Source organism: Puma concolor, chromosome D1, assembly GCF_028749965.1.
Source record: "Puma concolor isolate L17-30 chromosome D1, mPumCon1.1.hap2, whole genome shotgun sequence".
Taxonomy (NCBI): Eukaryota; Metazoa; Chordata; class Mammalia; order Carnivora; family Felidae; genus Puma; species Puma concolor.
In genome coordinates, this window is record NC_141676.1 from 40,195,159 (window position 1) to 40,219,462 (window position 24,304).

General features: G+C 50.3%; 1 protein-coding gene across 2 annotated transcripts in view; it reads right to left on the reverse strand.

The window, feature by feature from the left end:
* Positions 1–24,304, reverse strand: part of NAV2 (neuron navigator 2) — a 397,887-nt gene that overhangs the window by 56,436 nt on the left and 317,147 nt on the right. For both annotated transcript variants that reach the window (XM_086677817.1, XM_086677818.1), the window contains 8 exons: positions 20,939–21,077; positions 12,630–12,921; positions 11,180–11,882; positions 8,063–8,530; positions 7,330–7,395; positions 5,905–5,949; positions 3,302–3,462; positions 1,299–1,487 (listed from right to left, as the gene is read on the reverse strand). In XM_086677817.1, coding sequence (XP_086533943.1) covers positions 1,299–1,487; positions 3,302–3,462; positions 5,905–5,949; positions 7,330–7,395; positions 8,063–8,530; positions 11,180–11,882; positions 12,630–12,921; positions 20,939–21,077 — 2,063 coding nt within the window. The remainder of the gene's footprint in view (positions 1–1,298; positions 1,488–3,301; positions 3,463–5,904; positions 5,950–7,329; positions 7,396–8,062; positions 8,531–11,179; positions 11,883–12,629; positions 12,922–20,938; positions 21,078–24,304) is intronic.

The following is a 24,304-nucleotide window of genomic DNA, read 5'->3' on the forward strand; positions in this document are numbered from 1 at the left end:
TTCGGTTTCTTTCCCTCTTGATTTGTTCAGGGATTTCTTAAGACGAGTTTGTTTGTTCTCTCCTCCCAGAAGGATGCTGGGCATATACTTTCCCACTCTTACAGGGGCTGGGAGTAGAGGAAAGCACCCATAACACCCTCCCCTCCTCCACATTCTCTTCTGCCACTGACACACACACACACACACACACACACACACACACACACACACACACACACACACACAAGGCACAACCAGAGCTATGGGCTTAGCCTGGGCTTCAATTGCTCTGGGAGTCCCCATCCCCTAGCTAGGGACTCCTAGTTGCCTAGCTGCCAAGACATCTCGGCTGACACTGAGTCTACAGCCTAGGATGTATGGATGTATAATAACGTTACTGGGTTAACATTTGTATATGTTATTGAATTCTCATAATTTCATGAGCTGGTTTCTATTACCACTCTCAAAAACAAAAAACAAAAAAAGGAAGTACAGAGACACGAAGCAACCCATCTAAGATCATATACCCAAGTTGGAGTGCTAGATTCAGACCTTCGAAGTCTTCCTCTATCTTTTTAACCACTAGTCAAATGAGGACTGATTCTAATGTCCTGTCATTCCCACCTTCAGGAAGCTTTTCAGGGGTGAGGCTGATGCCCCTCCACAGCATTTTGACTGCTTGCTTCCCTAGCTCCCACCTTAAGTGAAAGAACAAAGGGACAGAGAGATGAACCGAGTTAGGAAGACAGCTGGCAAAGAAGCCCACAGCTATGTTCTCCCAAAATTCTGATTAAAATGAACAAAACATAAAGGTCCGACCCAACGTATTCACAATTTGTGAGCAAAGAAGAAAAAGGGCATACCTGAAGGGAAAGGGTTTAACTGAATAAACTTAATAAACTGAGAGATAGAAACTCCTGGAGCTGCCCACAGGCCCCCAGAGCCACAAGGGTGCGTCAGCACAGGGAAATGCACTAACTCTCCAGAAACTCACTCTGCCAACATGGTGAGCCAGCAGCGGAACCTCAAGATGGAGGCACATGCCAAGAAGCTGTGGCCCGAGTCCAAGAGGGAGAAGCCCAGAGTGGAACTTGGTCAGCTCCAAGTTCACTCATGTTTCTTCAGAAGCCTCTTCCCTGAAGTCTGCGAGGTCAATGAAGATCCAGACCCTGCTATTCAGAGTTCCCCAGCCCCAACCCCCAGAGTGAGTGAGATAGCTGGCTGCAAACCCTTAGAGGTGGGCTCTCAGGTCATGAACTTGGTGTGGAGGGCCAATTAACCACACTGCATAACCTCAGATGGTAAACCTCCTTGCTTACCTTCTTCAAACCCATCCCGGAATGACCCCGAGCGGCTCATGGTTCTGCTCTTCTCATCCAGGGACATGGAGCTATTCCGGAATCGGCTGTCAGTGTATGGGTCATACTGCCCATCGGCATTGGAGAGGCTGTGGGTCCTCAGCATGGTTGGGTTGGACAAGCTCATCTGGGTAACAGTGGTGGGACTTGCTGGAATAAAAGGAAAGGAACTGAAAGGTTGGAAGTTCACGTCTCTGTGCAAATCCTGGATGGGGACAGTGAGGGGACTGATTGGTATCAGCCACATCTGTCCATGCCAACTTCCCTCCCTTGTCTGTTTTCTAGAAGGTAGTCACACCAGCATTTGAATAACAAACTGAGAGCTAAAAATAAGGGAGGAAAGGTGGGTCAGTTCCAAAGCAAGGCTCTGGGCTTCAGCTTTCCAATTTGGCACGTTCGGACAAGCTGGTGTCACCTTCCAGGCATGAGCTAATTACTCCCTGGGCTCATCTGGAACAACTCCCTCTAAAGCCAAAGCCCAAAATAGTCCAAGCAGGCTTTTGATCAGACGGGAAGCATTTGTGCATGACAAGAAACTCTTGCCTCAAAGAGTTACTCCGGGAAGGAACAATATGAACACAGGTCTCACTGCCTCCAACGGGGCCCACTTGGTAAGGGTGCCTAAAAGAGCTTCAGTGCGAAGGGGTACATCCACCTTGGCTCAAACGAGCTTTTAAAATTAAAGTCCTTTTCCATTTCAGTAAAGTACAGTATTTCCAAAGTATCCATTCACAGTTAATTAAAAATGAAAAGTCAAGCCTCACTTGATTACAAGCCACACCTGTCCTTTAAAGATTCTGTGTTTTGGGGCACCTGGGTGGCTCAGTCAGGTGAGCATCTGACTTTGGCTCAGGTCATGATCTCGCATTTCGGGAGTTCAAGCTCCACATAGGACTCGCTGCTGTCAGCCTGTCAACGCAGAGCCTGCTTCGGATCCTCTGTCCCCCTCTCTTTCTGCCCCTCCCCCACGTTTGTTCTCCCCAAAATAAATAAATATTAAAAAAAAGATTCCGTGTTTATTATTCACAATATTCAGAAAAGGCTGCCCTCTGAAGAGTGAGATGAGATTGAGCAAGATGATTCCCCCCCATCAGTCTTTGAAGAGTGAGCTCCCATCCTTCCAATCATTTTTTAAGGAATGTTTACTGATTTATTTTGGGTGGGGGAGGGGCAGAGAGAGAGGGGGAGAGAGAAAATCCGAAGCAGACTCCGTGCTGTCATCGCAGAGCCTGACACAGGCCTTGATCCCGTGAACCACGAGATCATAACCTGAACCGAAAGCAAGAGTTGGACGCTTAACCAACTGAGCCACCCAGGTGCCCCCCTTCCCAGTGATTCTAGCCAGGACTGATCTTCTCTAATACTTGCTACCTGATCATATTCAGTTTTTATTACATGGTTTCATATAAAGCTTTGGGTTGCTCTCTTTTACCCTATTTATGAGTCTGTGTGGGTGTGTTTGTTCCTCTAAAAAAGAATCCATTAACATGTCATCAGGGACTGTGTTACAAATTCTTTTCCTCTCCCCACTGTGCCAGTCAAAGCATTATGTCAGTGGTAGGCATTTCCAAGAATAGTTGTTCACTCAAAACCTGATCTTTATTTTCCAGCTTAACAGAGCAATACAGATGACCAAACATGGGGTATGCTACTATTTCTTCAGATAGAAACTTACATCTTCAGAGCTCTTAGAAATGGAATACATTCTTCTCAAAAACGGAACGATTTGCTCTTTGCTACTACCCTACTTACATGAAACACGTAAATGAATTACTGACTAGAGTACCAAAATCTCTTCTATTTTTTTCCTCTTTCTTTTGCCACCAATCTCCTATAATCAAACCACATTGCTGAGGGCTGATCAGACACGGAGGAAGATGTGACCACATGCCTCTTTCACAACAGAAGAGTAACCTCTGCCCCGTGGAACTGATCAACGCAGCGAATGATCAGAGGCTACTCACCAAGCTGGGAAAAGTTGAATCTTGTTCCGGAGGGAGAAGTTACACTGGAGCCAGAGGAAAAAGGGGAACTGGCAGCGGTGTCCTGTAGGCCTCCTGCAGAGTGGGACCGTAACCATTCTTTTGCGTCTTCTTGTGTGCGAAGCTGGGAGGTGGGAGTATACCTGGACAGACCGAAATTAGGCTGGGATTAACTATGAACAGCGCTTATGAAAATGAACACTGTGGAGCTGATTATAAACATACAAAAAAGAAATACAGATCCAAAGATGATGTTAAAAAAAAAAAAAAAAAACCCACATCACTCCACATCCTGAAACTTATGAAGTTTCTCCAAACCTTTTTTGCTACTTGGCTGCCTTTGGGGAAAACTGTAATTCCTTTCAGTTTGGAGGGAACACATCAAGAAAGCAAGACCGGTAAATGCTCAAAGGAGCCGTCACTGGGCGTATCTGCAGCATGTTGATTCATGATAGTGTCATTTCAAAGCCCCCACCTTGACAGGACTGAAGCAACAAAATGAGCTGCTGTCAGAGCTTCGAGGACGTTTTAATTAGATAGCTCATGGCACCTGCATTCTAGAGCGCAAGCAAGTAGCCATGAATCCCCGTGTATCAGAAACCAGACACGTAATGGAAGGCATGAGGACACCAATGCTTACAGTCCTTGCTGCAATCGATTATCAGAGAAGTCTCCATAAAAGGAACCCCAAATCACTGGGTTCCACGGAAGTCACGGGCCCACCTCCTCCTTTATTAGGAAATGTATCTGGTCATGGCCTACTGAAAGCCTCTGATGTGCTGGGGGCCTTCACAGACATTATCTTGCCAATGCCTCCAACCCAGCCGGCAAGGCAGATGCTGTCATTCCCATTTTATATTCATTGAAGGGGAGGGCCTGCCTCGAATCACGTGCTGAGATTCCAATCCATCGTATGTCTGATTCCAAAATCCATGCTGTTCGCATTATGCCCGCGGGCAGCATCTCAAATTTCTGAAATGCACAGTGACCAGTGTGCCTTTGGACTTATATACAGATTACCATGGGGTCACTACTGATTAGGTCAACAGAGGGGTTTCACTTGACTCAAGAAAAAGAGTTGGTGTTTTGGCATCGGACATGAGTGTGGGGAGGGAGGGAGCTAGGAGGGGGAGGCAGAGTGGGAGGGGACAAAAAAAAGTTTCTCCCTTAATGTTTTGGCTATGGTTGACGGACATTCAACTTTCTAGGTCACATCGACTGCATGAAGATAGCCTAGCACGTAGCCCTATTCTGAAAATTTTTTAAATAATTAAAAAAAACCCAGAGCTGCATCACTTTGATAGATTAGATCTGCTGCAGAAACATATATACACGTATATCATTTCAAAATATTCATATTTAGAGGGGCTTGCTTCCTCTTAGGGCAACAGTGGGGCATCGGTGTCAGACTCCTATGAAGAGTGGCCATCATGGAAGCACTCACAAGCAGCCCTCATAGGCATGAAGAAAACTGCTAAGCACAAAAGGCCTTGCCAACTCCCCCCTCTCTATGGCCACGGTGCTGAACTTGCTCCCACAGGACGTCCTTTGGGAAATTTTCAATACTTTTATTCTTAAGATTCTCAGAATTGGCTTTTCTTGAGCTCCTACTGAAAGGCAGCATTGATACCTACCTCGCATTACTGTTCAAAAAGCTCTCGGCCTTAAGAGCGGCAGGTTATTAACTACAGACATACATGACAGCAATGAAACATTTCATTCCAAGTTCCATTTTTTTTGCGAAAGCACTTAATGCTTAGTGCAGGGTGCAGCAAATGCTACAAAGAACAAGATGTTTAAGGAGCAGGAGAAGTGACAGCCGCGACCATAAGACCACGGGACAGGCGTTAGAACTGGGGTCCCGCTGGTCGGCACAGTGAAGGAGATGGTGTGAGCAATGGGGAACTTACAGCATCTTGTTTAACCAGGACACCCACCCAAAAGTGAGCCATGACTTAGAAAGAATGGAAGGACATTCCTTCCTGGCAGTCTTTTCTTTCTTTACACCAAAGCCAATCACAGCCATGTTTTCTTGTTGGGCACTGAAAACTGACACACCTTTTGATCAGAACATTTAGGAAGCGCAAAGCCTGTGTCTTTGGCAGTCTTCTGTGGGCCGAAAAGTTAAGTATTTTCAAATTCGAGGGAAATCGTTATCTCCTCTGCCCTTGTCCTGGCTAACAAACCAACATGCTGTAAGTCATGTCCTTTCTTTTGGAAGACAGCCGTGAACAGAATGATCATGGTGAAGAGCTCATCGATTAAACCCACTGGCCCCAGAAGTAGCAGTAACTGCTCTCTGGGCTTGCCCAGGGATGTCCTTCGTGAGATGGTTTTTTACCACAGGAAGCCTGAAAAAGCACAGCCTCTGCTCAAGCAAAAAAAAAAAAAAAAAAAAAAAAAAAGCCAACAAATGGAGAGAGGGGAATGAGAGGTGCCAGGGGAGCCATCGTTCAGAAGGCCCCACTGTGGTGGCCAAAGCAGGGACCCCAGCCCAGCCCGAACCCCCGCCAGCCATGAGAGTCACACAGCCAAGCCCCAAAGCCACACCGGATGGCATGGATGCAAGGAGGAAACACAGATACCTGAGTCCTTTTTTAGGCAAAGTGTTCCTATCAAGGTGCGGGTCACTGTAGGAGAGTTAAAACAAAAATGAGAACTTCAGAGAAGCGCAGGGAAAAGCAGGCAAGGTGAGGAGGGGCCGAAGATACGGAGCAAGAGACTCACGTCACCAGGGAGTTTTCCCTTATCCAGCTGCACATGCAACACATCCACAGGAAACAAGAGAAGCCTAATCCTGGGGCTGGCTGACCCTAGTCCGTACCTTCCCCCAAGTCACCAGGAGGCCCGAGGCATCCACTCAACTCCGACTCCTCCTCCTTTTCCACAGGCTCACAGCACAACTCAGGAGCCACCCCACGTCGAAGCAGAGCCCACACCTCCTGCTGCCCAGTCACCCACCTGTGTCCTACCACCACTGCTTCTCGGGGAGAGAGATGCCAGCTTCCCTGCACCCCTAACCCTGGCCCAGCCTTAAATGCCACTGACAATGATTCCAAGCGAGAGAAGGGACTTGCTGGAGGCTTTCAAGAGGCCAGCGGTCTGCATATTTGGAATTCATCTGTAACAGAGTGAATTCCAGGTCCCTCTTAGCTTGGCGTATCTGGGAGCTGAGCCCCCCCTGGCCGAGCTGGGGCAGGTTACAACTTGCTGGCTGATAAAGTCAAGGCATTTGCATTTCCAAAGAACAAGGGTGTAAAAGCTTGGTCTGTGAGTCCAACGAAAAGCAAAGTTTTTGCCGTTGACGGGGTAAAGAGGGTTTTCGTTATTTTTTTTTTTCCCTAGCATAAAACAACATCTGGTTATTATGCTTGGCCAAGCTGTGGCTCCCCCACAAATTGAAGGTCCGTATCCATCTCTGAGGCCCACCCACAGGGCAGCTGGGGGCACACAAGCCGCTTAGTTTGTAAAGCCTCAACACTCCACGGATTCTTTTTCGTTGTCATTACGGGAAATGGGCACACAGAACACAACAGCCTGCAAGATGCAACAGCCAAAGGGCAGCAAAGGACTTTTCCAGGGAAAAGGGCCAGCCGTGTGGGGAGTAGAGGTGGGGGAGACAAAGGTGAGGGTCGAGTGGCTCGCACAGTGGGTGGTAGATCGGTTCTGGGCTGGGAGGGAGAGGGGAGAGATGAGGGAGAGAGGGTGGGAAGCCGGGAAGCAGGAACATGCCACGGGAAGGCTGAGATGCAGGTGAGAGCTTCTGCCGTCCCGGTCCCAAGGTCCCAAGCTGGGTAGGGAGAGGGGCCAGCCCGACCCCACTGCCTCCGGGGCTTTAGCGGACAGCGGAACAGACCCTCACTGGCATGTCTGGGGTCACAGAGTGCACCAGAGCCACGAACACAAGCGGAAGCCTCAGGCCAACAGCCTCACACAAGACGTCTGGCTCGACACAGACGGGCAGAGGGACCCGGAGGCTCGGTGCGGTCCCCGGCCTACAATGTCATTACCTGTCCTGTTTCCTGGGCAGAGTACTTCTGCAGAACTTAGGGCTAGCGGCAGGGGAAGAGAGAGGGCTAGAAGTCCAGGCAGGTGGAAAATAAGAGAAGGAACGTTAGACGGGAAGAAAGGGGAGGTGTGGTCACACACAACGATTAGAACATTCTTCTCATTCCCAGTGCTGTTCCCGGCGTTCTTGCCTATGTGGAGAGACTAACACACACCACACTGCAGCAGAACCCAGAGCGCTGAGGATGCTTTTAGCCTCTTGATGCCTTGCCGCTCGGGCTGGCAACCCTTCGGTAGGAGGGTGTCTGCCGTGATGACCACCGAATCCACCCAGCCGCCTCGAGTTTCCTGCCACCCATGCCACGGCCAGCCGGCCACCTACTCTGCCTGCATGATCACGGGGGGAGGTGGGGGTGCAAACAAGCAGCTGATGAGCGAACAGAATAAAAAGGAAGGACCTCAAAGGCAGAATGCCGTTTCAAACGGAAGCGTGAAACCTGCCCCCAAGAGACTTCCAGCACCTCCAAGCACGGAGGATAATCACGCGGGAAAAGATGACGGGAAGCAGAGCCGAGCTTATTGCCATCCCAAACGGGCTTCCCCATGGAAAGACGGCAGCGGTTAGAAAGAGCGCAGCCTTCCAGGCAAAGGGGAATGGACGCTCGGGACTCCTAACATAACCCGTGGACTGCTGGAAGGGTGTCCTTCTGAGAGACACAGGGGCACGGCACTCACCTTTCCGACAGTGTGGTCTTTACACTGTTGGTTCTGACGAAGGGGGTCAGGGAGTCGTCTTTAGAGGGGGCGATGAGGCCCGTGGAGGAATTGTGACTCAGGCCCCCTCCGCTGCCCAGGGAGACGTCAATGGACTCGCAGCTGGTGTGGAGGCTGCTGACGGACTGGAAGCCCGGGCCGTCCTTGCTGACCGCCGAGGAGCTGCTGGCATTGGTGCCCCAGGTGAGGCTGTTGGAGGGGCCCGAGTGGCCTGAGCTGGGGCTGGAGGCTAGAGGAGACTGGTTGCTATCCACATTCTTACTGTAGAGAGGGCTGCTGCTCCCGCTGCTCAGGGCGCCGCTGCCTGAGGGGGACTCTAAGTTACCTTGCTGGGTGGAGGGGGCGTGAGGATTGGAGATCACCACCGAGTTTTTCATGGTTTCAGCTGTGGCAATGGGCACTTGCTTGGTCGGCTTCCCACCAAAGAGTCTGTGAAGAGACAAAGGGTTGTGCGGGTCGGACACCCAGCACCAAGGGGCGCCGAGCAGTTAAAGGAGGGTGGGGCACAGGTACGGGAGCGGTGGGAATCCTGGGGAGGGACACGGTCATCGCCACTGAAACGGTGCTCTGTTGGGAAAGGCCGCCACGCAGCGGGCCTGGATACTGGCCATCATAAGGCTCCAGCTTCAAGTGCTAAGCTGCAGCCGAGACCCCAAGGGCAATGCAGAATAATTTCTAATAGGCCTAGCCATGGTGGCCCCGGATCTTACTTCCCTCTATTTCCATAAATGGAGTAGCTGGGAAACTGCCTGGCCCAGGAAACATCTAGAGGGAAAAGAGCTACCAAAATCGTCTTTGTATCCGAGACCCCAGGGACAAAGCAGGTGCTCAGTTTATGACAGCTCTGTTCCAAGGGACTCGGGTGCTTTGGCGTCTAAGGACAACATGAACAGTCAAGAACACGAGTCTAGGTCTGGATGGGGCCTTCAGAGATTTACGCTCACGTGAACACCCGGTCTGAAAGCTGGGTGGCTAGTCCTACCCAGGGATCTAGAGAGAGATCTTGCTGGGGTCACAAGATGTTAGACCAGACACATTGGGTCTTTGTGACAGAAATGTCACTCCAAGTCATCCCCCTGCCCGTGACCAAAAATGTGCTGCCCCAAAACAGGAAACGACACGTATGTCTCTCCCTTTGGCAGCAGGGCTCTCCAGTAAGAGCGGAAGAACTGTCTTCAAGTCAAAGGGCGGGTATGTGCTCTAGTAACACAAATAATTCCGTCCACCGAAATCCTTGCGGAATGTGCATCTCTGCAAAGGGATGAAACTACTACGTGTTATGACGGGCAGGTTGCCTTTCAGCCAGCTACTCAATGGTATGATCCCGATCTCTGTTCTCTCCAGAAGAGTCCTTAGAAATCCCAGTTATTGTAAAAACAAACATCCACACACATAATCAATGCTCACTTGGGTATCTGGTGACAGATTAGAAAACACTTTTGCCTGATGACAATCAGAGAATGAAATAGCCTCTTGCTCAAGGAATCTTGGCTTTAGAATGCTTACATACTTCCAGTAACAGGAACCTCACGACTTCAAAGGGTAACACCCTCCATTGTCAAGCACTTCCCAACCACTAGAAAACTGAAATCTGATCTACCTTTTTCCCTTTTACTCATTGCCCCAATTCTCCACTACAGAGAGGAAGCCCAACTTTTTGTCTGCTAGTCCTTCAAATCATTTGAAGAGAGCTTATCGCTTCATCTAAGATTTCTCCTCTCCATACTGATGCACAAAGAGAGAATTGAGAACACTTCTTAATGATTTAGGAAAAATGTAATTAACAGGCATTGGCTGAAAGTTAGTTGATCTAGAGCCTAAGAATCTGCATGCATTTTCCAGTATTCTATTACAGTAGCCTAAGGGTCTAGTAAAATACCTTTGTAGTTACTAAAGGAAATCTATAATACCAGAGAGTGAATATTACATATAATACTTGAGGCAAGAAACAGAGAAAACTTTCATTTACAAGGCAATCTGCTAAAACAACAAAGAGCAGCTCAAGAGGACCTTCCCCTGAAAAATTAATCATTACTGAAATTCTAATAATCAAGTCCAGACAAAGACCAGTGAACTACTTCATTATACCTTTCACATGGCAGGCTTCTTCTGAAGTCTTTTCAAACATTCCTATTCGCCCCCAAATACATACATGTGCGCATAGTTTTTATTTTTCGCGACTTAATTTTTTATTCTTAGGACTTCTACTCTTTCCTGTGATAAGACATTTCCAGGGAAGATGAGTTCTGCCCTATGCGGCTGCAGTTTGAGGACGGTCCAGTAGCCATTATAACGAGGCAATATAAACAAATAGAACTTGTCTAAATTTAAAAGGACCTGTTTAAAAAATAATAGTATTTTCACACGAGAATTTCCATTCGGTGTGGAAATTAGGGAGAATGTCTTTTTGAGGTAATAAGAAATTAATTTCTCTTTTTCAGAAACACTTCTGCTTTAAAAGTTTTTTTTTCTTTCTTTTTTTTAAAGGAAGCTCAAATTTCAGAGACAAATTTGGAATTAAGCATGCAGTATGAAAAAAAGTAGGTGGGGGATATACCGGGCTATTTGAGAGAAGGATCTGGCTGAGATCACAGTCTGGCATAATGATGAAGAATCTCACCCAGAGAACTAGTAAGACAAGGGGGTAAAAAAGCCCTCTGCCTTCCCCTCTGTACCCACTCGGGTCTAGGGGTATATTAAGATCTCATCTCGGACAGTAGCCAGCTTTGACTGCGTACTTCCCATGGGCCAGATACGGCTACACAGGTTAATCTTCGCAAGCACTCTCGGGTAGGTGTTCCATTTTACAGATGAGCAAACTGAAGCAAATGGTTAAGAAAGGATACATGGTGGCTACTTAAGGTGGACCCAGGATTCAAACCCAGGATGCTGACTCAGGTTTTTCATCCCAATATGGGAAAATATAAATAACCAGCTGACTGCAAAACCGCTGGCAGGATCCGACCAAACAGAAATGGAGAAAAACAGAAGCTCTTTTCACCAAGGCACAAAAAAATTATTCATTCAGGAGGCCATTCCATGTACTCCAGTTCTGCTCAGTGCCGTCTACCCCCTTACCTGCGGAGCGTGGGAGAGGCCACATCGGGGTACTTGGCCCCTGGCTGGAGAGCAGCCTGAGCCGCACTGGACATAGGCTGGGATGCTGGGTTCACTTTCACAGAGTTACAGGAAGCCACACTCTCGTTGTCGGACGAGATGCCTTTCTCCTTATCCGTCTGGTTGACCAGACCCGGCAGAGAACTGCCCAGGGCCGTTTTGGAAGGCTCCCTCAGCTTGGGCACAGGCAGGCCTGCGGACTTGCTGCTGATGTTGGAATCTATGCTGCTGGTGCTAGACCTGTTCCCAGCCCCGTTCCGGCTGGCAGACTTACTGGGCCTGGGCAAACTCCGGTACTGCAAGTTCGTCCGGGAGCTGAGAGCCAGATACCCATCGTCCTGATTCTGAGCCCCGTCCATGCTCGTCTTCCGGCCAGTAGACCGACCGACGAGCGCAGACGACTTTGGGATCTTGCCCAGCGTGGCCGACCGGCTGGTGACGGTAGCACCACTGGCTGTGATCATGGCCAGACCAGCGGCCGAGCCGCTCTGCTTCTTGAACCCAAAGCTGTTGGCATTGGCAGTAGGCGTCCTGGAGCTGCCCGAGAGGGACTTCTTGGACTCATCACCACTGCTGCGGCCTGCGTCGGATGGGGACCGCTTCACCTGGGAGGCTTTGGGAGACAGCCTTCCTTTCTCAGACACCTTTGCATCGTCTGTCTTTCCTAAGAGAGAGAGCAGCAAGGTTAGCTTGCAAACCGAGAAGCCAGCTGGTACGACTCCTTTTGTTAAAAACCCTCCCCTCCTCCAAAGAACTGGTTCACTTTTTCCTTGGGGAAAGCAGTAGCCTTGGGAGGCAAAGGAAAGAGCTTTTTATAAAGATAATCGAGCCTACCACTGTCACCGTGAGCCTTCTCGGAGATGTCAATGGTTTCGTTCCTTCGCAAAAGCGGTCTAAATTTACCCAGAACAAAGCAAAGCCAGCCAATCACTGATACGTCTGGGAAAGAGATCCTGCCCTTTCCTGACCTCTCCTTCTCTGTCCATTAAGATGCTGTCCCTAACAGCACCCTCTGCCTTCCTGCAAAAACACCAGCTTTGTTTACACACATCCCTAAATCACGGACAACATTAACTCGACATGGAGACAGCTCGTCAACACGTGCCCTTGAAAAGCCTGCACTGGGGCATGTTGGCTCTTCCCTAGCACATGGTGAAACCAAATCAACACGTCTCAGCAGCAGGACCACCTTTGGAGCTTGAGGCTTGCACACTTACGTATTTCCGCTTAGAAAAAGGTAGAGATGTGAACCTTTCTGAAAGCTGGTTAATAGCAGAGTCTAAACTCTAAGAAGAAATACCTGAGCATTTATGGGGACTTACAAACAAGGTCAAGTTCTCGCTAGAGAAACTGCGGTTTTGGTTTTCAGACCGACAAGTGCAGAGGTGAGACGGCACAACCTCTTACTCACCAGTGCCTGGGGTCTTGAGCGTGCCTGCCGGGGCAGCCGCCTTCGTCCTGGGCATGGTGATGCCCACCTGAGCCGTCATGCCTCGTCGCCACGAGCCCGTCTGGGAGATGACAGAATTCTTCTTGCCCGACGTGCTTTTGTCAGACTCGTCAGACACGTCCGAGGGATTCCGCCTCCACTTAGACCCTGGCTCCATCTTTATGCCGCTGTCTGACCCTCCGTCTGACTTCTTGACATCATCGCCCGACCACAGGGAACCCCTCTCCACCTGTGAGTGCTTCTCAGCGTCGGTCTGTGGATGAGACTCTGAATCAGTCCTTCCCAAATGCCAGGCCAGGAGCCCCTCAGCCCAGAGTAAAAATGCCAATACGATGAGAGGTAAATACTTGAAAATGTTTGGGCCTCTGCAGTCTGGTTATCTCGCTAGAAAGCCTGTTTTGGTTCAAGGAAAGTAGAGGATGTAACTATGTCCAAGAAGGGAGTACGGAGGGAGAGTAGGAGGGGCCAGGGGATTAAGGGGGACAGAGCCCCACGGAGGAGAACCACGAGCAGATGGAGACGTGGGGAGAATTCAGCCAACTCTCTGCCACCTGGCTTCTAACTCCGGAGACCAATCTTCATCCAGCGTCCAGCCTCCTGGCCTGTTTCCCTTTGTTCTGTCGTCTTCCTATCACTCCACTGGCAGCAGTCTTTGAATACAGCACAGCACCACAGTCTAACACACAGCCCGAGCAAGCGAGGGTGGCTGCAAGTTCCACACGGATCAGGGAGAGAGAGGGGCTGGGAGGAAACAAATCCTCAAAAGCCACTCCCCCCCACCCCCCTGCCCGTGCTAGTCAGAGGTGCCCGCTCCCACCCGGCTCCATTTATATGCCACCGCTTTGCTCCTCTTGTGGGATTTTGTTCAGACAAGGGATATAATTAGCCAGCTTTCTTTGGAAGAGCCCTGACCTGCTGGCCATGGAACCCAGGAGGGGACAGAAGTGTGATGTTAATGATTCACTGCGGTGAAAAAGCGCAAAGCTAACCAGAATGCTTTGGGGGCCTCCCTAGGGGGCTGGGGCCGGTTGGGGGGGGATGCCAGGGGGGAGAAACAGTGCAGAGAATGGGGATGGGAGTTAGCAACACTTTAAGGTGGCCACCCTGAGTTACACGTCCTGTGTGTGCTATACTCAAATACCAACGGTGGGCAATGCCAGCAGGGTAGGAAATGAGAATGATTACCTGGTAAGAATCTGGCCTAATGCCTTTCCTCCCAGAGTAGTACCCGTGCCTTCCTCTGCAGACACACTGCCGAATGAGACAAAGCTAACTACTGACAAGCAGCCCCAGTTAAATCGCCTGTCAGCACCGTGGCCCCCCCCCCAACCCCGCACCCCTTATAAATTCCTCTCATCCATCACAGCCACCCTGTGTGTGGCTTCGCTTGTTTCGCCATCCTCAAACACATACTGAGTTCCTTCTGGGTACTAGGCACCAGAAATAGGAGGGGGACAGGACGCTCACTCCCTGACCGTGGGAAGCTCCCCCATTCACCTGTGGCGAGGGACACAAGACAGGGTGTTCCCACATCCGAACACAGAGCAGGAGCTCCACCAGGGAACCAAGGAACACAAGCTTTTCAAGCTACTGCACACTTCAACAGAATGATCTGTGATCCTGACCACTCTCTGGTCAAGGAAGGTAAGGACAGCACCCCTCAGTTTTACAGACGAGCGGAGACCAAAGCTACCCACTCCCGGTCCTAGTCCCAACTACCACAGCCCGTGTTCCTTCCTGTCAACACTTCAGTTTGTTAATTCAACCAGAATATCCTCAGCTGTCTGCTGTTTGCCGGGCACCATGGACGGTCTGAGGATCTGTGGGTAAGACTAATCTCTAGCCCTTCTGGCATTTGCAACCCAGTGAAAGAGGTAAAGGTTAGATAAATACAAATAAATGAGTTGTCGTGAATTATGAAGAATCTTACATGAAAAAGGACACGGAGTATGAGAGTGAAGTATGTTGACGTAATTTAGATGATGATGATGAGGGTGGGGGATGGCAGTCAGGTAATAAGGCCTTTTGGAAGAAGTGCCCTCAAGAGTGACAAGAAACTTACTGAGAAGAGTTTAGGGAGGAGGATGCCAGGCAGAGGAAAGAGTACATGCAAAGGCCCTGAGGCAGGAAAGAGACTGGCTCTGGAAGGATTCAATCCACAAATATTTACCGGGTGCTACTAGATGCCAGGCAAACTTACAGGGACTAGGAATACTACAATGAATAAGAACAAGTCCAAGTCCTTGATTTCCTGGAGTTTACGTTCAAGTACATTCTGACCCATTCTTTTTTTTTTTTTTTTAAACATTTATTTATCTCTTAGAGACAGAGAGAGACAGGCATGAGTAGGGGAGGAGCAGAGAGAAAGGGAGACACAGAATCCAAAGGAGGCTCCAGGCCCCGAGCTGTCAGCACAGAGCCCGACGCGGGGCTCGAATCCACGGGCTGCGAGATCATGACCTGAGCCGAAGTTGGACACCCAACCAACTGAGCCACCCAGATGCCCCCGGACCCATTCTAATGCACTCTAGGAAGTACTGAGAATGTAGCACATACCACAGTCTGGGTTACTGTATTATTGTTTTCGTGTTCTCGTACCTTATTTTCCCTAATCAAATTGTAGCAATGCCAAAAGCAGTAGCAGTAACAACTAACATTTATTAAGTACTTACTATGCGCTGGGCACTGGGCTAAAAAAAAAAATCTCTGAGGAAGTTACAGTTCATGTTCTCAATTTTACATAAGAAAACTGAGGCACAGAGTAGAAAAGAAAATTGCCCAAGACCACACAGTGAAAAAGCGGAGACACGAGGATTCTAGGGAATCTGAAACGCAGAGCCCATCTCTCAACCACTATGCCACACGGCCTTCCCGGAAAAGAGGTCCGAGGACATGAGACATTTCCGCATGCCTAGCAACACCTAACACAATACCTACACCCAGTAGATTCTCCTTCCATACTGGCTGGTTGGCTGTTCTCCAACTCCAGCCGTGGGGCAGCTCCAGCCTAGCCTTGGGTGCGACCCCCCAGAACGCTGACGTAACCAGAGGCAGAGAGCGCGTGTGTGGTCTTGACCCAGGACTGTGGTGTGAATCCCCTTCTAGAAAGAGCAATCGTCCAACCATCACAGCCCCAACTCGGTCCAGGGCGGGTAGCCTTCCCAGCTCTACTCTGCATAGCGGGCATCTGTCCTGGGACACTCTCTTGGCTCGTATGGGGGCACCACTAGGGATACAACGAAGAAGGCCCAGTGTCTCTGTTCCCAGAGCTGAGAAGCAAAGGGTGGCAAGCCAGCTGCAGGGGGATGTACAAAGAGCCGCTCCCTTCTCTTGGCTCTCAATGCCCTCACCAGTTGTTCTCATTTCAAATGGCGCCTAATTTTGAGAAGATTTCCCTACTGCCCCTACCTGGAAGTCCACTCACTCCTTCAACATCCCAGAGGGAAGGCGGGGAAACAACCATACATCGGTGGGGACGAGGCCCGAAATTCTGGAGGGCTCACCCCTGAGGGCCCAGGTCGCTCCGGGATCACAGGGGGAAAGTGAGAGGGTGGAAGCCAGGTGGGCCTGAGAAGCGAGGTGGGGGCCACATGGCCCGATGTGGGGGGGAGAACACGGGCATGGCGTGAGTTCACATACTGGGTGCTGCCAGTCCTTTGTTGTGTGTGACCCTGAGAGCATGGCTTACCTCCTCTGGGGCTCTGACCTGTGTATAAAATGGAGATACGACAGACGAGAGTCTTACAGACCTGATGAGCTAAGTGTGGAGGAACTCAAACAGTGGCTCTTTTGTCAGCAACTCTCCCACCTCTGAAAATCCCTAGCACTTGGTTGTCCTTCTTTAGCATGTCTCCCGTTTCTGTGTTACATTAGGGTGAACACGGTACTCGTCTTCCTGGCTTTGGGGCCACAAGCCTCTAGAAGCCAGGACCCTGCCCTCTTCATGCCTACATCCCCTGCAGATCAAGAAACTGAGAGCTTCAACTATCATAATTCCAGAAAACATCAGCAACGTCAGCATTATCCCTGGCCATTTCTCTTGCCAGGTAGGCACCGTGTCCCTCTGCATACGTTATTAGTTCATCTAATCCTCTGACCTTGTACTATTATCACATTTCACAGACCAGGAAAGTACAGGGGTGAAGAAGGAAAGTAACCTGCCTAAAGTCACAAACAGCAGCACCTAGCAGGTGAGCAGAAGGGGCGCCCCTCCTCCTCGCCAAACCCTATCCCTGAATCCAGTCTAACATCCAGAGAACATCCAGAGAGCTCCAGGCTCATTTGAGGCCACACAGGACAGGAATCCCTGCCACGGAATTCAGAACTTTATTTCCTGGAGCAGCAAAAACTAAACTCACACGGAATTATCTGCCCCGCCTTGCATATTTTATTAAAAACTTCCCAGGAAGTGAAAATGTAAGGCGGTGTGCCATAGGCCTCTTTGGACCTTGGCACCTGGAACGAAACCTTCCACAGACCGAGAGGAAACACTGAATGACCAAGGGCGTGAACGGATAGACGATTATGTGGGGGAGAGACGCGTGTGTGTTTGTTAAAGCCATCTGCCACCAACACAACGTCCTAAAAATAAAACGCGGCACAACAGAAGATGAATTGCCAAATGTATTAAGAACACAGTCAAATTCTGGTTACTGACATGAATGGAGGAGGGAGGCAGAGGGACAGGTAACCCAGAGGAAGGAAGAAAGGAAAGAAAGAAGAAAAAGGAAGAAGAAACTTGAGTACCTACCAAGAATTAGACAACGAGAGAGCATGTTGAGATAAGTATTTCCATGCCACCACCACACTCACCCTTCAAGACAAGTCTAATTACCGTGATGCTATGGACCAGGAGGCAGAGGCTTGAAGAGTCTGATCAGCTTATCCAAGGATGCCACAGACGCAGGAGCTCAACCCTGACTTCAGAGTCTTCTCCTCCTCCCTGACACCGCAATTGGTTTGGCTGCTCAACCAGACTCACCAGTGCAAATGGGGAACGTCTACCAAGAGGCTGTCAAACCTCAAGCAGGGAGATCCTCTGCCCAGCCGCACAGCAGTGACCGCAGGCCCAGTGCTGGACACCTGGGCATAGGCGTCCCGCTGAGGGCACCCTCAGTGCCCCTCAACATCCTCGAGGAGAACAGTCACTCAGAGACAAAGGGGACTTTCACCTCCCAGGGACGGCTCCTCTGTTATCCGCTCCGCTAACAAGGCTGCTTCTTAGGCTTCCGAACAACCTTCCCGTTCCTTGGATGTATTTCCTTTTAGCTGTTCCTCAGAGGCTTTCCAAATTCGAAAACCCGGCCGGGCAACCTGTCCTCAGCCTGCTTTCCCGCTGGACGCACTGACCCGCTGCTGCTTCCCGCCTCTCCATGCCTTGCCTGGGACACTGTGTGCTCCCCGTTCGATCGGGGGAAACCAGTCTGCGACAGAAACCTGAACGAGCCCTGGGGAATGATGGCAGTGTGCATCTTCCCGTTGCCTGATGCTGCTCAGAGAGGAGTAATGGCCCTTAGCTTTCCTCAGAGTGGTAAGAGGGGAGGAGTGGGGGAGGCTGCAATTTACGCTGATTCAAATATTTGGAGATGCTCCCTGGACAGGAACAAAGAGATGCCAGAGAAACCACGTCTGCAGGAATCCTAGTAACCATGGGTGCAAGTCTGCCTTTATTTTATTCCAAGACCTACCTGCTTAATTTTTCTTTAAATATTTTAAACTCAGGTAGTTTTATAGCAAAGAAAAGAAAACGACGAATATAACCCCTTGCGTCCCTTGAAATTAACTTTCTAAGCCTGATCAAAAGACATGTTTGTGTAATATTTGAACCTTTTTTGAGGTGACATTTTCTAGATCAAAGCCAAAGATGGTCAAAGAGGAGGAGGTCCTGGCATTAACCAGACCTGAGTATATCAAATAGGAAATCATTTGCAGATCCCAGAGGCTTACTCTGTATCAACGTGGGAAACAGATGCCTATCTTGGCTTTGTGGGAGGGAAACAAAGGACAAGGAGATTCTTCCAACACAGGGTTTTGTTGGTTCCACGTCATCTTAAAAGCCAAGACTCATCCTACCTCAAAAGTAAACAAAGGAGAAACCTACTGATTTGCTCATCTCTCCCTCCCTCCCCTCTTTCCCTCTCTTTCTCCACCCCTGGCCGTCCCTCTCTATCTGTCTCTCCCTCTCTCTCCTCTCTTGGTTCCCCACCTCGGTATCCAAGGAGAGTCTAAAAGCTTGGTGGTTACTGTTACCCTGAAATTAGAAAGAGTCTCAGAAAAAAAAAAGCGTCCCTGAGGAAAGGAAAACAGGTAGATACTGTGACAGTTGGCAAGGGGTAGGTGGCAGGGACACAGGCTGGCTGGGTGTTCCTAACTTGTGTCTAATCACTGATCAGTGATGCTTCTTAGGCAGGGATTTAAATCTCAGGTGATTTAGATCACCTTTCGAAATAGAAGTATAACATCCATATACTAAACGCACAATCCTAAGTACACGCCTTGAATGCATTTTATAAAATTAACATACTTCTATAACTACCACTGAGATCAAGATCTAGAACATTATCAGCACCTCCAACATCTCTGTGCCTACCCACGTTTTTTTCCCCTTAATAACCGCCACAATTCACCTCTCACTCAACAATAATTAGAAATTCTGGCAAAAGTGCAAATTCAAAAGGTCACAGGCAATCCCAGAGCTAACACCTAATATATTTCCTCAGGCAGTCAGTGTCCACATTTCTGTGGGACAGAAGTACTCCCACACTCTGACATGTTCTTTATTTAGCCCTGTCCTCAGAAAAAAAAAAAAAAAAAAAAAAAAAAAAAAAAAGATACCTTTGAAAGCACAGAAATTTCCAAAGCAGGTCCTATCTTGCAGAGAAAGAGCTGAGAAAGGAGACGAGTGTGGAAGGGAGTGAAGGCAGGGGGGCAGGGTCATTTTTGCCCTCCCCGAGAGCCTTCTGGGAGACTGGCCCAATCAGACCTTCACGTGGTTTCACTGGAGGTAGTGGCCCCCACTGGTGGGAGGGACCCACCATGAAAGTTCCCAGTCCCAGTGCCACCACAGTCGACCAGTCCTTGTGCTGGTCAGTCCCAACTTGGAGGCTGGTCATGAGGAGGGCCCCTCAGTTTTCCACTAGTAAAACAGGCTTGCTAGAACCAGTCCCCCTGACCACCAAGGAGCGCTGTGAAGGAAGTGAACGTGCCCATATGAAGCTACTTTGGAAGCAAATATAAGGTGGTACAGTATCCGGGGAATACAATCTCAGAGTTTCCAAGGAGGGGTTGAAAACTAACCACCTGGGCATCTGGCAGGTACACTGAAGGGCGCAGCTGGCCAGTGGCAACTGTGGCACACAGGGACATGTGTCTGAAGGGTGGGGACACTTGGACACCTGTTGACTGTTGCCATGCGGAGAACACAAGTTCAAGAGAGCAAGAGCTTCCGATTTTTGAGGAGAAGCCAGAATCTCATTTTTCAGGTGAAATGATGCAATTTTAAAAAGAGAATGATACCATAAAGCAAAGAAAACCCACCAGCAGGAGGGTGTGACCTACAGATTGACAGTTGCCAACCTCTGGGCAGGACAGGCTGGTCTTCCAGACCAGGACTGTCAGTGTCTGCTCCCACCTCATTACTCTACAGAGACCAGCATGTGCCCTGGACGGCAGTGGCTCCCGGGGCCCAGGAGGGGACACACTCCAGGTTCAGAATGACCAACTGAGTCCAGCATCCTATTTATTTATTTTTTTTTTTAAATTTTTTTTTTCAACGTTTATTTATTTTTGGGAGAGAGAGAGACAGAGCATGAACGGGGGAGGGGCAGAGAGAGAGGGAGACACAGAATCGGAAACAGGCTCCAGGCTCCGAGCCATCAGCCCAGAGCCCGACGCGGGGCTCGAACTCCCGGACCGCGAGATCGTGACCTGGCTGAAGTCGGACGCTTAACCGACTGCGCCACCCAGGCGCCCCAGCATCCTCTTTAAAACAACAACAACAACAACAACAACAACAACAAGACGATTCTGAAACTAAAGTTCAGGAAGGAAATATGGTTTCATCAAGGCCTTCAGAGACAACGGTGAGGCGTCTCCACTCCTGTTTCCACTCCCCCTTCTCTCTTGCAGGCGGAGAAATGAGTGCACGGGCACTGAGCGGATCAGGCCTCATCTCACGGGCCTGGGGATTCTGCTCACCCCACATGGCCCCCTTGGTCCACAAGCGCGAGGCTCCCTGCTGGCAGGGGCCTTTGGGGGAGCCTGTTCCTTACCTGCACATCGAGGTTTTTGCGAGAGGAGGCAGGTGTGTTGGCATAGGAACTGATGGAGGAGCTGGTGTTGATGTCATCGGTGCTGAGGTTGTCTATGGTGTCGCTGATGCCGCTGCTGACGGAGCTGCTGTCATCCCAGCTGCCGAGACAAACACATCCTGAGCACAAAAACCTCACGTTGCATCAGCTCAAGCCAACAATGTGGCCAAGTGCATACCGTCCCCGAAGGGTCCCTGTGTCCTAAGACCCCAGGCAAAGTTCTTGTGCCCCTAATGTGACTCATCTCAAGGGCACCACCTTTTTTTACCCTTGCTCTTCTGGATGGGCAGATGGGTGAAATGGCTGAAACAAACCTTCCCGCCAATGGAGAACGCTCTCCGGAGCAGAGGTGGCTGACGCACCCACCTCCCACCCCCCTCAACTTTATCTCGGGAACTCTGTAGAAGCCGATGGTTACTTCCCAGACCCGGCAGCGGAGGAAGAGTGACGGGTGTGGGGACTATTGCTGGAAGCAGGACAGAGAGAGTCCAGAGCAGCATGCTCCCTGGGGTGACAGTGGGAAGACAGGCTGCAGTCCGAATTCTCTGGACTCCACTCCCAAAGTGAAATGCCAAGGGAAGGAAAGCCACGGCAGTCGGCAGAAGCCTGTCAATTCCATTAGCAGCTGTACCTCTAAAAGCATCCCAGGACATATCTGAAAGAGTTCACTTCCCAACCCACAAATCCACTGAGACCACGCCTACCGCTCAAATCAAGTCTCCAAGCAACTGTTCTTCCTCCTCCTCATCACCGTCTCCCACCACCAGCAAGACTTTCAACCCATCACCCGGTCCTGCCACGTTTCCCTGCAAAATGTATCCCCGTGCGCACAGCCCTCCGCCTCTCCTGCCGCTGTGCCCTTCCGGCGGCTCTCAGCACCCCCTGGGTTACTGCAAAGAGGCCGCCAGGCCTGCTTCTCCCTAACAATCTGTTTCCCTCACAGCAGGCAGGACAATCCTTCCAAAACAGGAACATATCCTATGGCTCCACTGCCTAATACTTGAGGGCAGGGGCTTCTCAGGCACTGAAAGTCCCAACTCCTTACTCTGCTGCTCAAGACCCTCTGATCCGGCCTCCCTCTCCAGTCTGGCTTTGTGCCCACCTCTCCATCGCCCGCTGGCTCTGGCCGCGTGGGTTCCTGTTCCTTCTAGGCCAACAGGGTTCTTGTGTTCAAGACCCTACATTTGTTTTCCCTCTCTCTGGACACTGGCTCCTGCCTCTTTCTCATCTCGCGTGTTACCTCCTCAGAAAGGCCTCCCCTAGTCCTTGCATCTACAAGGCCCACCTCCCTCCCAACCAAGCCTGCTGCACCTTCTCCTCTGTTTGCTTGCAGGGTGGCAGGCACACAGCAGGTGCTCGGTAAACACTTGTGGATTTAAACTCACGGGAGTGAGAAGTCGAGTGCTCCACCAAGTAAGCTTCCGACAGAAATGAAACCCCATCTACTTGATCTACTGGAACAAGGTAAGTATTACTGTTTTTCTATCGCACAGGTGGAGAGACCGAGGCTTAGAAAGGTAAGAAAGGCAACGCTGCCCTAGACCGACCAGCCAGCCAGTAAAAGGAGGAACAGAACCTGGATCCAGACATTTGTGACTCCAGAGCTACCTCTTTACTGGGACGCCAAATGGCTTTCCATTACGTCAACTTTCAGTGCACATCGGAGTGTGGCGCAGCTCACTTTCTCAGGAGGAAGCGCGGGCTTAGAGGGCCTCACCGCAAAGGCCTCCTCACTCCCTGCCTCCGCCTGCAGGGTGAGTCTGTCCCCTCCACCTCCAGGCACACGGTACACGCTTATTAACCCCTCTAGACTGAACTCATGTTCAGCGAGACAGGACAAGCTCTGACGAAAAGTTGCCACCAGCTAGGGACTCTGAGTTCAGCCCCCTCTCCCAGCTCATTCGTAGACAAGTCACAACTCCTGTGCCTCAGTTTCCTTATGGGTGACACGTGGATGATACCACTAGGCTGGCTACCTATGTGAAGCTCTGTGGCAGAAAGCGTGACCTAACAGATGGAAAAGGACCCAAATCTACTCTCACGAGTGTGTGTGTGTGTGTGGGGGGGGGGGGGGGGGTAAAAAAATCACATGAGTCTTTAATTGCATCTGTTCTCTGGAGTTACCAGTGTAATATATCTAAGATTTCCTATAATCCAGGGAAGAAGGAGGATTGAGGAGGGTAGGGTGGCTGGCAAGGAGGAAGGAGGGAAGTTAGGAACAGACGCCCATAAATCCAAGCCCCAGAGATTCTGCTCTGAATTTGTACCCGCTCCTCACGTATGGCCTTTCAATGCCAAGCTGTTATTCTGGAGGCGAGTGTGGCGCTGACTGTACACGAGATTGTTCTCACGCTGGTGCCCAGAGCATCACGGGGTTACCCTGGCTGAGCCGGCCCAGATGGGGAGAAGCCGGGGTAGGTGGGAGTGGGGAAACCAGTGACGAGGATGAAGGGACAGGGACACCGAGGGAAGCCCCGGCTGAGCAAGAGCATTCTTTCTGCCAGAAACCAGCTGTCTCTGCGCCTGGAGAACCAGTCACGCCTCCTTCACTTCTGGATCCTTCGGGATACTGGCAACACTAGCTACATGTATAATCGGCTACTTGGAACTTGCCCTTTCCCCCAAATTCAGGGTGTGAGTGGCCATGAGCCACCAAGATCAGAGTCGGTGAGTTCCAAGACGGACTCCAAATACTTCCAGGAGACGCCCTGCGATAACAATGCCACCCTCACAAGGGAATGTGGGCTACCTGCTGGCTCTTCTGGGCCCCTCTTAGACATTCACGTTCTCTGTACACGTCTTAACAGCTGTGAAGTGCTGGGATGATCTCTTTCACTTGGCCCAAAACACAGTCCCCCAGCTTGCGTGACCACACAGGAGATGCTGAGACGAACAAAGCACAACTCGGGAGGAGATGAAGGTAGAGCCTGAACTGCCAGTGGCCACTCCATCGTCACCTGCCCAAGAAGGCAGCAGAGTCAGGGGGAGTGATGTCGTGTGAGCGCCCGTATGGAGCCATACCTGAGGCTCCGAAGAGACAGAAGCACCCCTGGGAGACCGAATGTGAGGATAAATCCATTCTTTTGCTCAAAACGAGTTCGCTCAGGTTTGTGTCAGTTGGTATCCTCGCGCTACCGAATGGGGAAGTGTGATGTGTTTGCAAAAGGACTCCAGGCATGTGGCTGAGAGTCTGACAGGAAAAGCGCAGAAAAGCGTTCGGAATTCATTCATGCGGTTAACAAGAGGAGTCGCGTCCAAGCGAGTGGCAGAGGAAACTGTGTACGACCTGCACCAGGGGTACGAAAGTCCACTGACCCAGGTCGGGGG